Raw genomic sequence first — 12,885 nt, 5'->3', positions numbered from 1 at the left:
CTGCTCAGCCGACAATTTTCTGCCCAAGAGGAGGGTGCTGACATGGCCACCCACCGCACCAGTGTTTGCTGGTTCATTGAGAACCATTCTACCTTTTGATCCGTGTGCCAATTTGGGCTGGGCCTTGTGTTACCACTTAGACGGGTTATCAAATAGGAAGGTTTCTATTTATGTTTTGTTTATCCCCTTAAAGTGCTGCTAAACCCAGGAGCCTGCATTCACTATATCTATTCTCCCACAGTACATGGAAATGCAATCATTTTAGTAAATATAAACCGTTAAATACATTTTCTCATCAGCAGTATATAGCAGTCTTGTGACTTCTTCTATCAGTGTCTGGTTAAAGCTTGTAGGAAGAGTTTTCATTGTTTTCTGACTGTCCTATTAGGCTCAGATGAAAAAAACAAGCTCTGGACTGCCGCGCTCTTCAGAAGACCACTTTCTTTTATTGGAAAATCACATCACAGCTCAACAAACACAGCGGACAAGGAAAAATTGCTGACATTTCGCACTAGCTGTAGTGCTTATTCATAGCAAAACCTGATGTGATTTTCCAATAAAAGAAAGTGGTCTTCTGAAGAGCGCGGCAGTCCAGAGCTGGTTTTTTGTCTGTTGCTAGTGGTAATAGCCAGCACATGCGGCTTCCCAGCCGAAGAGACGGTTTACAGCCTGCATGTGTGCTCCTGGAGCGGTGAGATCCCTTCTCTGTCCTATTAGGCTGTAGGACCCCTGACCCTCTGTCTAGACAGTGCTGATTGGCCCTGTGCTGATCACATGCACCCTCCCAAGAAAAAAGAAAACTCTTCAGCAATACAAACCAAACTGAGCTTGTGCTCCAAAGTTTCTGTTCCATCAGATGGACTCGGGAAATAGAGGTGGATCAGAGAAGACAGGATCAAACAGCCTTTTTTACACAATGCAGAGTATTAACCCTTTTGGTTCCACAGTGAGAATTACAAGCATGCTTTACTGCATATACAGACTGGTTTTACTGTTGCAGTTTTAGTAACGCTTTAAAAAGCAGGAACTACTGTCAATAAATTTGGGATTAGTGAAAGAGATTTTACAAAATTGCTTTCTGTCCATTCAATATTGTGAAAGATGCTGCAGTCAGCTCCCTTTTTTAAGTGCCACTAAACTCTAGTTTAAAAAAAAAATCTATTTTAGTATATATTCTTTTTTCACTTTTTTATTAAAAGAATAAAACAGAATATACAGACAACCAACAGTCGTTAAATTTGTGATTAGAATACAGCTTAAATAAACGATCGTCCTGCCAGCAGAGTAGTAGATAATTCATATATGCATTGCATTAAGGTAAAAAAACATCCGACAATACCGGCCCCCCCTTTTTACTTGCCTGACTCCTCGAAAGTCCCACGCTCGCCCCCGACATCCTCTTCGGCACTCAGCCTGGCCGTTGATTGGTTACAGTGGATGGATTGAAAGCTGTCAATGACATCCAATGACGCGGCGCACCGGGGGGGCGGGACCGAGTGATACAGTGAGCGGCTATGGCTGCCGGATGTATCATGGGAGCGTGCCCGCAAGCACTTTACGCCATGCGAGGGAGCTTGCATGAAGGTGTTGAGTGCTTGTGGGGGGGTGGGGGTTAGCCCAGACAGCCACCGAGGGACCCCAGAAGACCAGGTTCGGGGCCACTCTGTGCAAAATGAGATGCACAGTGGAGGTAAGTTTAACATGTTTGTTATTTAAAAAAAATAATAATAATAATCTTTAATGATCCTTTAATGAATTAAAAAAAAAAACTAAACAGTAAAGTTGGCCCAATTTTTTTTGTATGATGTAAAAGAAGATTTTACACCGCAAAAATCGCGAGAGAATTGTGATCTTTATTCTAAGCCAAAAAAATAGTGATTCTCATTGTAGCCAGAATCGGGCAGCTTTATTTTGGCCGGTAATTGGAGTCCTATTTAATACTCCCCTAAATTAAGTTTTGAATTTTGGACCAGTACCCCGAGGCTCTCTTTGGCCAACTTTCCTTCCAGCCGAGTTAATGATCCTCCTACCGGTAACCGCTTGGGGGGGGGGGGGGGGAACAAATGCCGCTTGTCTCAGATGTTTGAGTCCGAGTACACAAGTCATATATCGCTATGAGACCTTAAATGACAATCTTCTGAATATCATTGAGCGTGCCATTGCGGCAGTCCCCGGTCGTCAGCCTCTCTATTTCATACTTCATTAATTGGGATGTCAGAAGACTTTCTCTGTGTCCTTGGTGAGGAGCGTCTCTCTCCGGAAATCCAAGACGTCAGCAGGATGGAGGCCTGTCAGTCTGAAGATGTTGCCCTTGATACATGGACATGGCAGAGACTGGCTGAATGAGTTTGTGCCAGCAGTTGTGGTAGATAAACCTCAGAGAATAAATCAGAGATGTCCATCCCAGTGATGGAGACTTTATTACTGCACCGGGCCGTCCTGATCAGGAGGATCTATAGAACAGTCTGTCCCAAGGACTTTGCTGTCTACCTGTCCATGTCCAGGTACAACACTCACTTTCCCCAACAATGGTCCCTCCATTCACGTGTTCTTTACCCCCTCCACACTGCCGTGATGGGGAAATTTCCAGGGGTTTTAGTTTTAAGACGTGTGTTGTATTATCCATAATCAATGAACTCTTGTATTCCACTGGGAAAGAAAGAATGATAGAAAAAATCCTTGTTAAATGGAAACCTAATTCAGAAAATGAAGTCCTGCTAGATCACTTCACAATTAATGAAACCTTTAATATAGGGCTGTGGAAATTAAAGATTAATTCCTCGATTAATCGATAAATTTTTTTGATCCATCAAAATTCTTTTGATCGGTACTCACCTCCCCGTCAGCTTCAGGGAGTTCCATCAGCGATCCGGTGACGTCACGGACATCGACGTCACTGGACTCCTCCCCCCTTTCCCAAGTGCCTCCGTCTGCTAACGAAGGGAAGGAGGGAGGAGTCCGGTGATGTCACAGACATCGACGCCACTGGACTCCTCCTCGCTTCCCCAAGTGCCTCCGTCTGCTAACGAAGGGAAGGAGGGAGGAGTCCGGTGATGTCACAGACATCGACGTCACTGGACTGCTCCCCCCTTCCCCAAGTGCCTCCGTCTGCTAACGAAGGAAAGGGGGGAGGAGTCCGGTGACATTGAAGTTCTGATTAAACGTAACGCGTACGGGGGAGGAGCTACGCATGACGTCACCCGCTGCTGCCCTACGGAACTAACACAATTGTCGGCTTTACATGCTGTGTTGTTATCATCTTTATGTGAGTAGTTTGTGTTTGAACACGAAAATCAAATCTTGTACTTAAGCGGTGAGCACTTAGATCTTTTCTTTCTACCCATGATCCGGCGTCCTTGCTGAGATCTAAGGAGACGTGAGAGAACTGGTCCGTTTTAACCCTTTTGATACCATCTGTTTGCACAGGGGTCCATGCTATAAGGAGAGAGTGATTAGTTAGACCGAAGGTGGAGGGATTGTCACGCTTCTGTGGAAAAAAAAAAGACTTACGTCAGTGCTACAGTTTGAATTTAAAACATGTTTGTGTGAACTGTGAAGTTAAGTCATGGATTGTGGACACTAACTAGTGGCGGGTGCTTGTATATAGTGTATACTACATTTACCACTGACTAATGCAGAGTTGCAATGCAAGGAGATTGGCTAAAAGTAGTTGGATCTGTATGTGCGTTATAATTAATCGAAATTAGTCGATTAAAAAAAAATCGATTAATCGAACATGAAAATTGTAATCGGTAACAGCCCTACTTTAATACATATAGCCATAAGGACCCTAAAATAAGCCTGTTGGGCTACCTTGATGAAGAACTTATGCCCCATGAGACGCTGATACCAGTTAGCAGATTACTGTTGATGGCACGAAAGCTATCTGCCCTAAGGTTGATATCACCGAGTGCGCTTCCTTTTGACGAATGGCGCCTTTAGGTAAACGACAATATTTTGAAGGAACGACAGATCTGCTGTAATAGAGGCATACCCAATTACCTGTACAATCTGTGGAAATCATGGATTTAGGTTCCATGGTTAGCCCCATCCTCTCTGGCTTTCGCTGATTTTTAGAAGGGTGGGTAAGTGTAGTTATGGATAGTAAATATGGTACTAGATGGAAAATGGGGGTAGAGGGTTAAATGATTTTTGTATAGGTTTATATAGGTACATATAGGTTTATATAGGTACAGATACACAGAATACTATAATGGTCAGGATATGGAACAATCATCTGATTTACTTGAGGTGGGTTTTTTTTTTATTCTTTCTTTTTTTTTTTTTTTTTTTTTTTTTTATGTTTTATTAATATGTTATTATTTTTTGTGCCTAAATACTTGTTATGATGTTTAGAGAATATATATAAGAAAAAGAAAGGAAAAACTCAGAATTTGCTGTGGATTGACCATATGTAAGGTGTTAGAAATAAGGAATTTATGTACAAACTGTATATAAGTGATAAGTACTATATCCAATAATAATGTACTTTGGTTTGTAATGATGAAAAATTTACAATAAAGAAGTAATAAATAAAAAAATAAAATCACTTCAGGCCTTTTTCAGGTTTCATGTAAAACATGAAAGCAGAGGTTCACCCTAAAATAAAATAAAAATACATTAACATTCTTCAAAATTGATTTTTTTTTTCACTTGCTAGAAACACCTGTTGCTAGGCAGTCTTCCTAATCTGCCTCTTCCTATTCCACGGAGCTGTTCGATTACTTCCTCCTCTTCGGCAAGCTGCCTCTTTTCTCTTCTGGGACCTGGACGTGTCCAAGAAGACGATAGGGCCATTCACAAAGCGCCGCACGACTCACGCATGCGCAGTAGGAAACGGGCAGTGAAGCCGCAAAAAAATTTTTTTTTTACTTTCTGCTGTAAAACATATCCAAAAAAAATATAAAAAAAAAAAATCAAATTTCTTCATGAATTTAGGCCAATATAGATTCTGCTACATGTTTGCTTTGCGCAAAAGTTATAGCATCTACAAACTATGGAATATTTTTATAGAATATTTTTTTTTTTTTTCTTTTTTTTTACTAGTAATGACGGCGATCAACGAGTTTTATAGCGGGACTGCAATATCGCGACGGACTAATCGGACACTAACTGGGGACCAGTGACACTCATACAGTGATCAGTGCTAAAAATATGCACTGTCACTGTACTAATGACACTGGCTGGGAAGGTGTTAAACATTGGGGGCGATCAAAGGGTTAAGTGTGTGCCTAGCTGGTGTTTCAGTGTAGTGGCGGAGGTGCTTTTACTAGTAGAAGGCATGGATCAGTGTTTCTGCTTTGCTGGAACGTAGGGTCCATGCCTTCTGTACTGACAGAATGACAATCTGCCTTGTTTACGTAGGCAGACTGCCATTCTGTGTACAGAACGATCAGCGAGTGCCAGCGGACATCGGATCTGTGTAGATTCACAGCAGGAGCGAGCCAACAATGCCGCGCACTCCTGCCCGATACCTGGAAGCGCGGAATCGCACGTGTGTGTTGGGGTGTGTGTGTGTGTATATATAATATATGTATGTGTATATATAATATATGTATGTGTGTGTGTGTGTGTGTATATGTGTGTGTATATATATATATATATATATATATATATATATATATATATATATATATATATATATATATATATATATATATATATATATAATAAATAATGTGATCCTGCGCAGCGTGCTCGCCCTGTAGCAGTAAATGTGCTATAGGGCAGTCAGCAAGGGGTTAAAGTGGAACTTTAGTCAGAAAAGTAAGTCCTGCTTGATTCCTTTGGGCCTTTTTCAGGTATAGCTATGTAAAACATTAAAAATAAGGGCTTATACTGTTTAAAATCCAGTAATACACTGTCTAGTCCTGCTCTGCACATGCTCAGTTGCCCTCTATTTTTAGACATTGTGCTGAATTTGTTGAGACTGATCTGCTGACAGCCTAAAGATTTACTTCTGCTCAGGGGCTATGGGCTTCAGCAAAAATGGCAGCCTCCTGCAAGAAGAAACAGAAGCAATGCTGGAAGCATTTTACAGCACACACTCATTTTGATGGCAGAATTATTCATGTAGAGTGTATGTTCATTGCTAAACAGCATTATTTTTTATCAAGTTGTTATGGGTAGAGTTCCACTTTAACCTTTTAACGACCAGCCACGCAGTTATGCTGCGGCAGGTTGGCACGGCTGTACAAACAGCTTTAGATGTATGTCTGCTGCTTTAACCACTTACCGACCAGCACACACACATTTATGTCAGCAGAATGGCACGGACAGGCAATTTGGACATACAGGTACGTCCCTTTAAATTTGCCGCTGTACCATCGCGAGTCCGATCACCGCGGGGATACCTGTGATCGTCTCACGGGGAGGAAGAACGGGGAGATGCTAAAGTAAACAAGCATCTCCCGTTCTGCCTAGTGACGCTGATCTCTGCTCCCTGTGATTGGAGCAGAGATCAGTGATGTGTACAACACAGCCACTCCCCCACAGTTAGTAACACGCCCCAAGGACACACTTAACCCCTAAACTGCCACCTAGTGGTTAACCCCTTCGCTGCCAGTGTCATTTACACAGGAATCCATGCATTTGTATAGCACGGATTGCTGTATAAATGACAATGGTCCCAAAAATGTGTCAAAATTGTCCGATGTGTTTGCCGTAATGTCGCAGTCACAATAAATATCACTGATCGCCGCCATTACTAGTAAAAAAAAACATATTAATAAAAATGCCATAAAACTATCCGTTTTGTAAACGCTATAACTTTTGCGCAAACCAATCAATAATTGCTTATTGCGATTTTTTTTATTTATTTATTTTTATTTTTTTACCAAAAATATGTAGAAGAATACGTATCTGCCTAAACTGAGGAAAAAACATTTTTTTATAAATTTTTGGGGATATTTATTATAGCAAAATATAAAAAATAATGCATTTTTTTCAAAGTTGTCGCTATTTTTTTGTTTATAACGCAAAAAGTAAAAACCGCAGGGTGATCAAATACCACCAAAAGAAAGCTCTATTTGTCGGGAAAAAAGGGCTTTGTTTGGGAGCCACATTGCATGTCTGCGCAATTGTCAGTTAGGCCTCATGCACACGAGACGCAGATGAAACCTCTGTTAAAAAAAAGCTGAAACGCGCGTTTTGCCGCGTTTGCATGCCGCGTTTAGACGCGTTTGCATTTAAACGCGTTTATAAAGATAACATCATGTAGACCCTCCCCAAGCTCTCAAAGCATTTTTTTTAACTATTTATGCTATTTTGATCAGAGTGAGCAGCAGCAGCATAGAGAGCAGTTGTACACTTGCATTTGCCGTGTCACTTGCCACGGCACCTGCCACAAGTTGTGGATTGTCCACTTGCCACGTCACTTGCCACAAGTTGGGGATTGTCCACTTGCCACATCACCTGCCACGTCACCTGCCACAAATTGTGGATTGTCCACTTGCCACGTCACTTGCCACATCACCTGCCACGTCACTTGCCACGAGATGTGGATTGTCCACTTTCCACGTCATCTGCCATGCCACCTGCCACAAGCTGTGGATTGTCCACTTGCCACGTCACCAGCCACATCACCTGCCACAAGTTGTGGATTGTCCACTTGCCACGTGACTTGCCACATCACCTGCCACGTCACTTGCCACATCACCTGCCACAAGTTGTGGATTGTCTACTTGCTGCGTCACTTGCCACATCACCTGCAACGTCACTTGCCACGTCACCTGCCACAAGTTGTGGATTGTCCACTTGCCACGTCACTTGCCACAAGCTGTGGATTGTCCACTTGCCACATCACTTGCCACGTCACCTGCCACAAGTTGTGGATTGTCCACTTGCCACGTCACTTGCCACAAGCTGTGGATTGTCCACTTGCCACATCACTTGCCACGTCACCTGCCACGTCACTTGCCACGTCACCTGCCACAAGTTTTGGATTGTCCACTTGCCACGTCACTTGCCACGTCACTTGCCACGAGATGTGGATTGTCCACTTTCCACGTCATCTGCCATGCCACCTGCCACAAGCTGTGGATTGTCCACTTGCCACGTCACCAGCCACATCACCTGCCACAAGTTGTGGATTGTCCACTTGCCACGTGACTTGCCACATCACCTGCCACAAGTTGTGGATTGTCTACTTGCTGCGTCACTTGCCACATCACCTGCCACGTCACTTGCCACGTCACCTGCCACAAGTTGTGGATTGTTCACTTGCCACGTCACCTGCCACAAGTTGTGGATTGTCCACTTGCCACGTCACTTGCCACAAGCTGTGGATTGTCCACTTGCCACATCACTTGCCACGTCACCTGCCACGTCACTTGCCACGTCACCTCCCACGTCACTTGCCACGAGATGTGGATTGTCCACTTGCCATGTCACTTGCCACGTCACCTGCCACGTCACTTGCCACGTCAGCTGCCACGTCACTTGCCACAAGATGTGGATTGTCCACTTGTCACATCACCTGCCACATCACTTGCCACATCACCTGCCACAAGTTGTGGATTGTCCACTTGCCACGTCACTTGCCACATCACCTGCCACGTCACTTGCCACAAGATGTGGATTGTCCACTTTCCACGTCACCTGCCATGCCATCTGCCACAAGTTGTGGATTTCCACTTACCACGTCACCAGCCACATCACCTGCCACAAGTTGTGGATTGTCCACTTGCCACACCACTTTCCACGTCACCTGCCACGTCACCTGCCACAAGATGTGGATTGTCCACTTGCCACGTCACCAGCCACATCACCTGCCACAAGTTGTGGATTGTCCACTTGCCACGTCCCTTGCCACGTCCCCTGCCACGTCACCTGCCACAAGTGGATTGTCCACTTGCCACATCACTTGCCACATCACCTGCCACAAGTTGTGGATTGTCCACTTGCCACGTCACCTGACACAAGTTGTGGATTGTCCACTTGCCACGTCACTTGCCACATCCCCTGCCACAAGTGAATTGTCCACTTGCCACATCACTTGCCCCATCACCTGCCACAAGTTGTGGATTGTCCACTTGCCACGTCACCTGACACATCACCTGCCACAAGTGGATTGTCCACTTGCCACGTCACTTGCCACGTCCCCTGCCACAAGTGGATTGTCCACTTGCCACGTCACTTGCCACGTCACCTGCCACAAGTTATGGATTGTCCACTTGCCACGTCACATGCCAGTCACCTGCCACAAGTTGTTGATTTTCCACTTGCCACGTCACCTGCCAAGTCACTTGCCGCGTCACCTGCCAGGTCACTTGCCACGTCACCTGCCACAAGTTGTGGATTGTCCACTTTCCACGTCACTTGCCACTTCACCTGCCATGTCACTTGCCACAAGTTGTGGATTGTCCACTTGCCACATCACTTGCCACCTGCCATGTCACTTGCCACAAGTTGTGGATTGTCCACTTGCCACGTCACTTGCCACAAGTTGTGGATTGTCCACTTGCAATTGCAATTGTTTAAAATATTTTCTAATGGTTTTTCATCATTTGCAATAATTTTTGAGATTTTTAATGTAAAAAAAAAGGTCACCTTTAAAAACGCATATAAACGCAAACGCGGGTGCCGCGTTTAGCCGCGTTTTGCGTCTGAAACGCAGACATTTTTGTTTCTGAACGCATTTTTTTGTTTCTGGAAAAACGAGATTAAACGCAACTGCATATAAACGGAAAAAAACGAGACTGTGTGCATGGACACATAGGATAACATTGAATGAGTTCAGGTGCAGTTGAAAAAACTGTCCAACTGCATCTGAACGCGCATTTAACTGCGTCTCGTGTGCATGAGGCCTTAAAGTGACGTAGTGGCGAATCGCAAAAAGTGGTCTGTTCTTAAGCCAGCAAAAAGGTCTGGTCTGAAAGTGGTTAAGAGGTACAGGGAGCGCGCCCTCGCGGCGGTGGCGCCAGAGCCTATGTGCGTGGCCAGCAGCCGCGATGTCCTCTGGTGACCCGCGATCGCTCCTCACAGAGACAGAATGGGGATCTGTCAATGTAAACGGGAAAATCCCCGTTCTGTCAGGGAAGTAGAGAGAGATCGTCTGTTCCTAGCAATCAAGAACAGAGATCTCTCTGTACTCCCAGTTAGTCCCCTCCTCCCCACAGATAAAAACACCTCCCTAGGGAACACTTAACCCCTTGATCGCCCCCTGGTGTTAACCCCTTCCCTGCCAGTGACATTTATACAGTAATCAGTGGCTATTTTTAGCTCTGATCGTGATGTCACTGGTTCCAAAAAAAGTGTGAGATCTGTCCTGCTAAAGCCACCATTAGTAGTAAAAACAAAATAATAATAAAAATGCCATAAATATATCCCTTATTTTGTAGGCTCTATAACTGTTGCGCAAACCAATCAATATGCGCTTATTGCAATTTATTTATTTTACCAAAAATATGCAGAAGAATACATATTGGCCTAAACTGATAAAGAAATTGTTTAAACAATTTTTTGGGGATATTTATTATAGCAAAAACAATATGTAATTATGTAATTTTTTTTTTTTTTTTCGAAATTGTCGCTCTTTTTTTTGTTTTATTGCGCAAAAAATAAAAAAAACAGACAAAGAAAGCTCTATTTGTAGGAAAAAAAATAAGAAACATCAATTGTGTTTGGGTACAGCGTTGTGCGACCGCGCAATTGTCAGTTAAAGCGACACAGTGCCGTATCGCAAAAAGGGCCTGGTCATTAAGGGGGTAAATCCTTCTGGGGCTGAAGTGGTTAAAGGATAAATTCACCTTTTGGTACATGTTTTATGTTCTAACCGTTATCCACTCAGCATCTGCATTCTCTCCCTCCGATTCCCCCCCATAGGGACAGTGGGGGGGATCGTCTCCCCACGTCTGCTGTCACTTTTTGAAAACAGCACCTGCCGTACGGGGCTCCGCCCTTCATGCACAAATTCCTCTGAATGGATAGACTGTAAATATCATCAGCCATTGCAGCTGACGACTTGTAGTTCTCAATGAGCTACGAGGGCGCTGGTGCGGTACGGGCAGACCGATGGCCGGTATGCAGGAGCCTGATATTGCACTTGCAATCTGCTGTTTGTGGGTGCAATGCTCTGCATGCTCCTTGGAAAAGAAAAAAATGTAAAATAAATGCACTTTTTTTTTTTTACCTGCAAAAAATGTGCATTTATTATTTTGTTTCAAAAGGTAAAGGTGAACTTGGCTTTTAAGGCCATACATTCCCTTTTATTTTTATAGTACATCTTTTTAAAGTTGATTTTCCTGTTTTGTTTCAGGTTATAGAGTTCCCCGTGACTGCCGCTTCTTTACCTCATTTACGTAATCCAGATATTCTGGTGGGTGAAAATGACCTGACGGCCCTCAGCTATCTCCATGAGCCGGCCGTGCTTCACAATCTCAAAGTGCGCTTCTTGGAGTCCAACCACATCTATACCTACTGTGGTAAGTGAACAGAGTGGGTAATGTGACCTGATATTGTGACCCCACAACACATGACTGACCAATCGTGTGGGCCCATTCCCATTTATCTGTTGCAGTAACTTAAGGCATTTTGTTATCCCAAAATTTCATATTTCTGATATGTGGCTGCCGTACCATGTACTTCTATGAAAAAGGATCCTGTTCTCATTGTATTGCTTTCTTTGTGTGAAATCCCTGTTGTTCCTGCCAGTCCCTCTGCTTTACTAGTAAAAACTGTCCACACCAAGCAGGAAGAGCATGCCATGGTCAGTTCTCTAGCTATGCTGGGAACTCGGTGTGCTCTCCTCCAATTATCAGATTTGTCCCCCCCCCAACCCCCGCTGCACAACCATTCACTTAGAAGATCAGTGTGCTGCTGTTTCTTCTCCCCCCCCCCCCCCTTATGTAACTGAGAACAGAGGGAATATGATCACTTAGCAAAAAGGTATTTATAAAGTTTTTGCCTTTTCATTTCTACTTTATGGCTTGTTTTACAAGGGGATAGTTTACAATCACTTTAAAGAGAAAGTAAACCCTGATGGCTTTACTTCCTCTTTGATTCCCTGCAAAGGTAAAGCATAATGGACTACTATGCATCGCATAGTAGTCCATTATGTGTCACTTACCTGACACAGGATCCAGCGATGTCACCGCTGTCCCCTTGTGTATGGAGCCTCCATCTTTTTGGTGGGTCTCTCTGCTCCGGCACTGTCATTCGACGAAGCTGCAATGACATCACTCCCATGCATGCGCACGGGAGCCGCCACTCGCGGCATATCGCCGTTGACAGCGGCGCACTCAGTTGTGCCTGTGTTTTGGCAAATATCTCCTAAACCGTGTAGGTTTGGGAGATATTTCTTTGACCTACAGGTAAGCCTTAATCTAGGCTTACCTGTAGGTCAAAGTGGTTTTGTAAGGGTTTACAACCACTTTAAGATAAACGGCACCCCAAGGCAATAGCAGGCAGGATGTGAAAAAAAAGTCCTGCAAGCAGCATCTTTGGGGCGGTGTGGGAGCACTGTATACACCACACCCACGCCACCCCTGCCCATTGGAATGAATGGGCGCGCTTCTGAAGTGACTGAAAAACGAGCTGCGAGAAAAGCGGCACCAAAGCGGTAAAGCGCCGCTAAAACGAGCTGCGCTTTACTGCTGACGCCGGCACTGCCCCAGTGTGAAAGTAGCCTTAGCGTCGCCGGTTCCCCAAAAAAGTGTCAATGTCTGATTTGTCCACCGCAATATCGTAGTTCCACTATAAGTCGCTGATTTGCCACCGTTACTAGTAACAAATTAAAAAATAACCCATAATTTGTAGGTGCTATAGCTTTTCTGCGAATTGAACAATATACTCTTATTGGGATTTTTTTTTTTTTTACCAAGAATATGTAGCAGAATACATATTGGCCTAAATTGATGAAGACAGTTTTTATTTTTACATTTTTTT

At 44.0% G+C, this 12,885-nt stretch overlaps 1 protein-coding gene across 2 annotated transcripts in view; it reads left to right on the top strand.

Moving 5' to 3' along the window:
- Nucleotides 1–12,885, top strand: part of MYO5B (myosin VB) — a 382,616-nt gene that overhangs the window by 134,565 nt on the left and 235,166 nt on the right. For both annotated transcript variants that reach the window (XM_077463013.1, XM_077463012.1), the window contains exon 3: nt 11,258–11,423. In XM_077463013.1, the coding sequence (XP_077319139.1) occupies nt 11,258–11,423 (166 nt within the window). The remainder of the gene's footprint in view (nt 1–11,257; nt 11,424–12,885) is intronic.

The sequence above is a fragment of the Lithobates pipiens genome, unplaced genomic scaffold, assembly GCF_037356315.1.
Source record: "Lithobates pipiens isolate NorthernLeopardFrog02 unplaced genomic scaffold, aLitPip1_a1.2 Scaffold_3, whole genome shotgun sequence".
NCBI classification, from domain to species: domain Eukaryota; kingdom Metazoa; phylum Chordata; class Amphibia; order Anura; family Ranidae; genus Lithobates; species Lithobates pipiens.
This window is presented reverse-complemented; position numbering and strand designations above follow the sequence as displayed.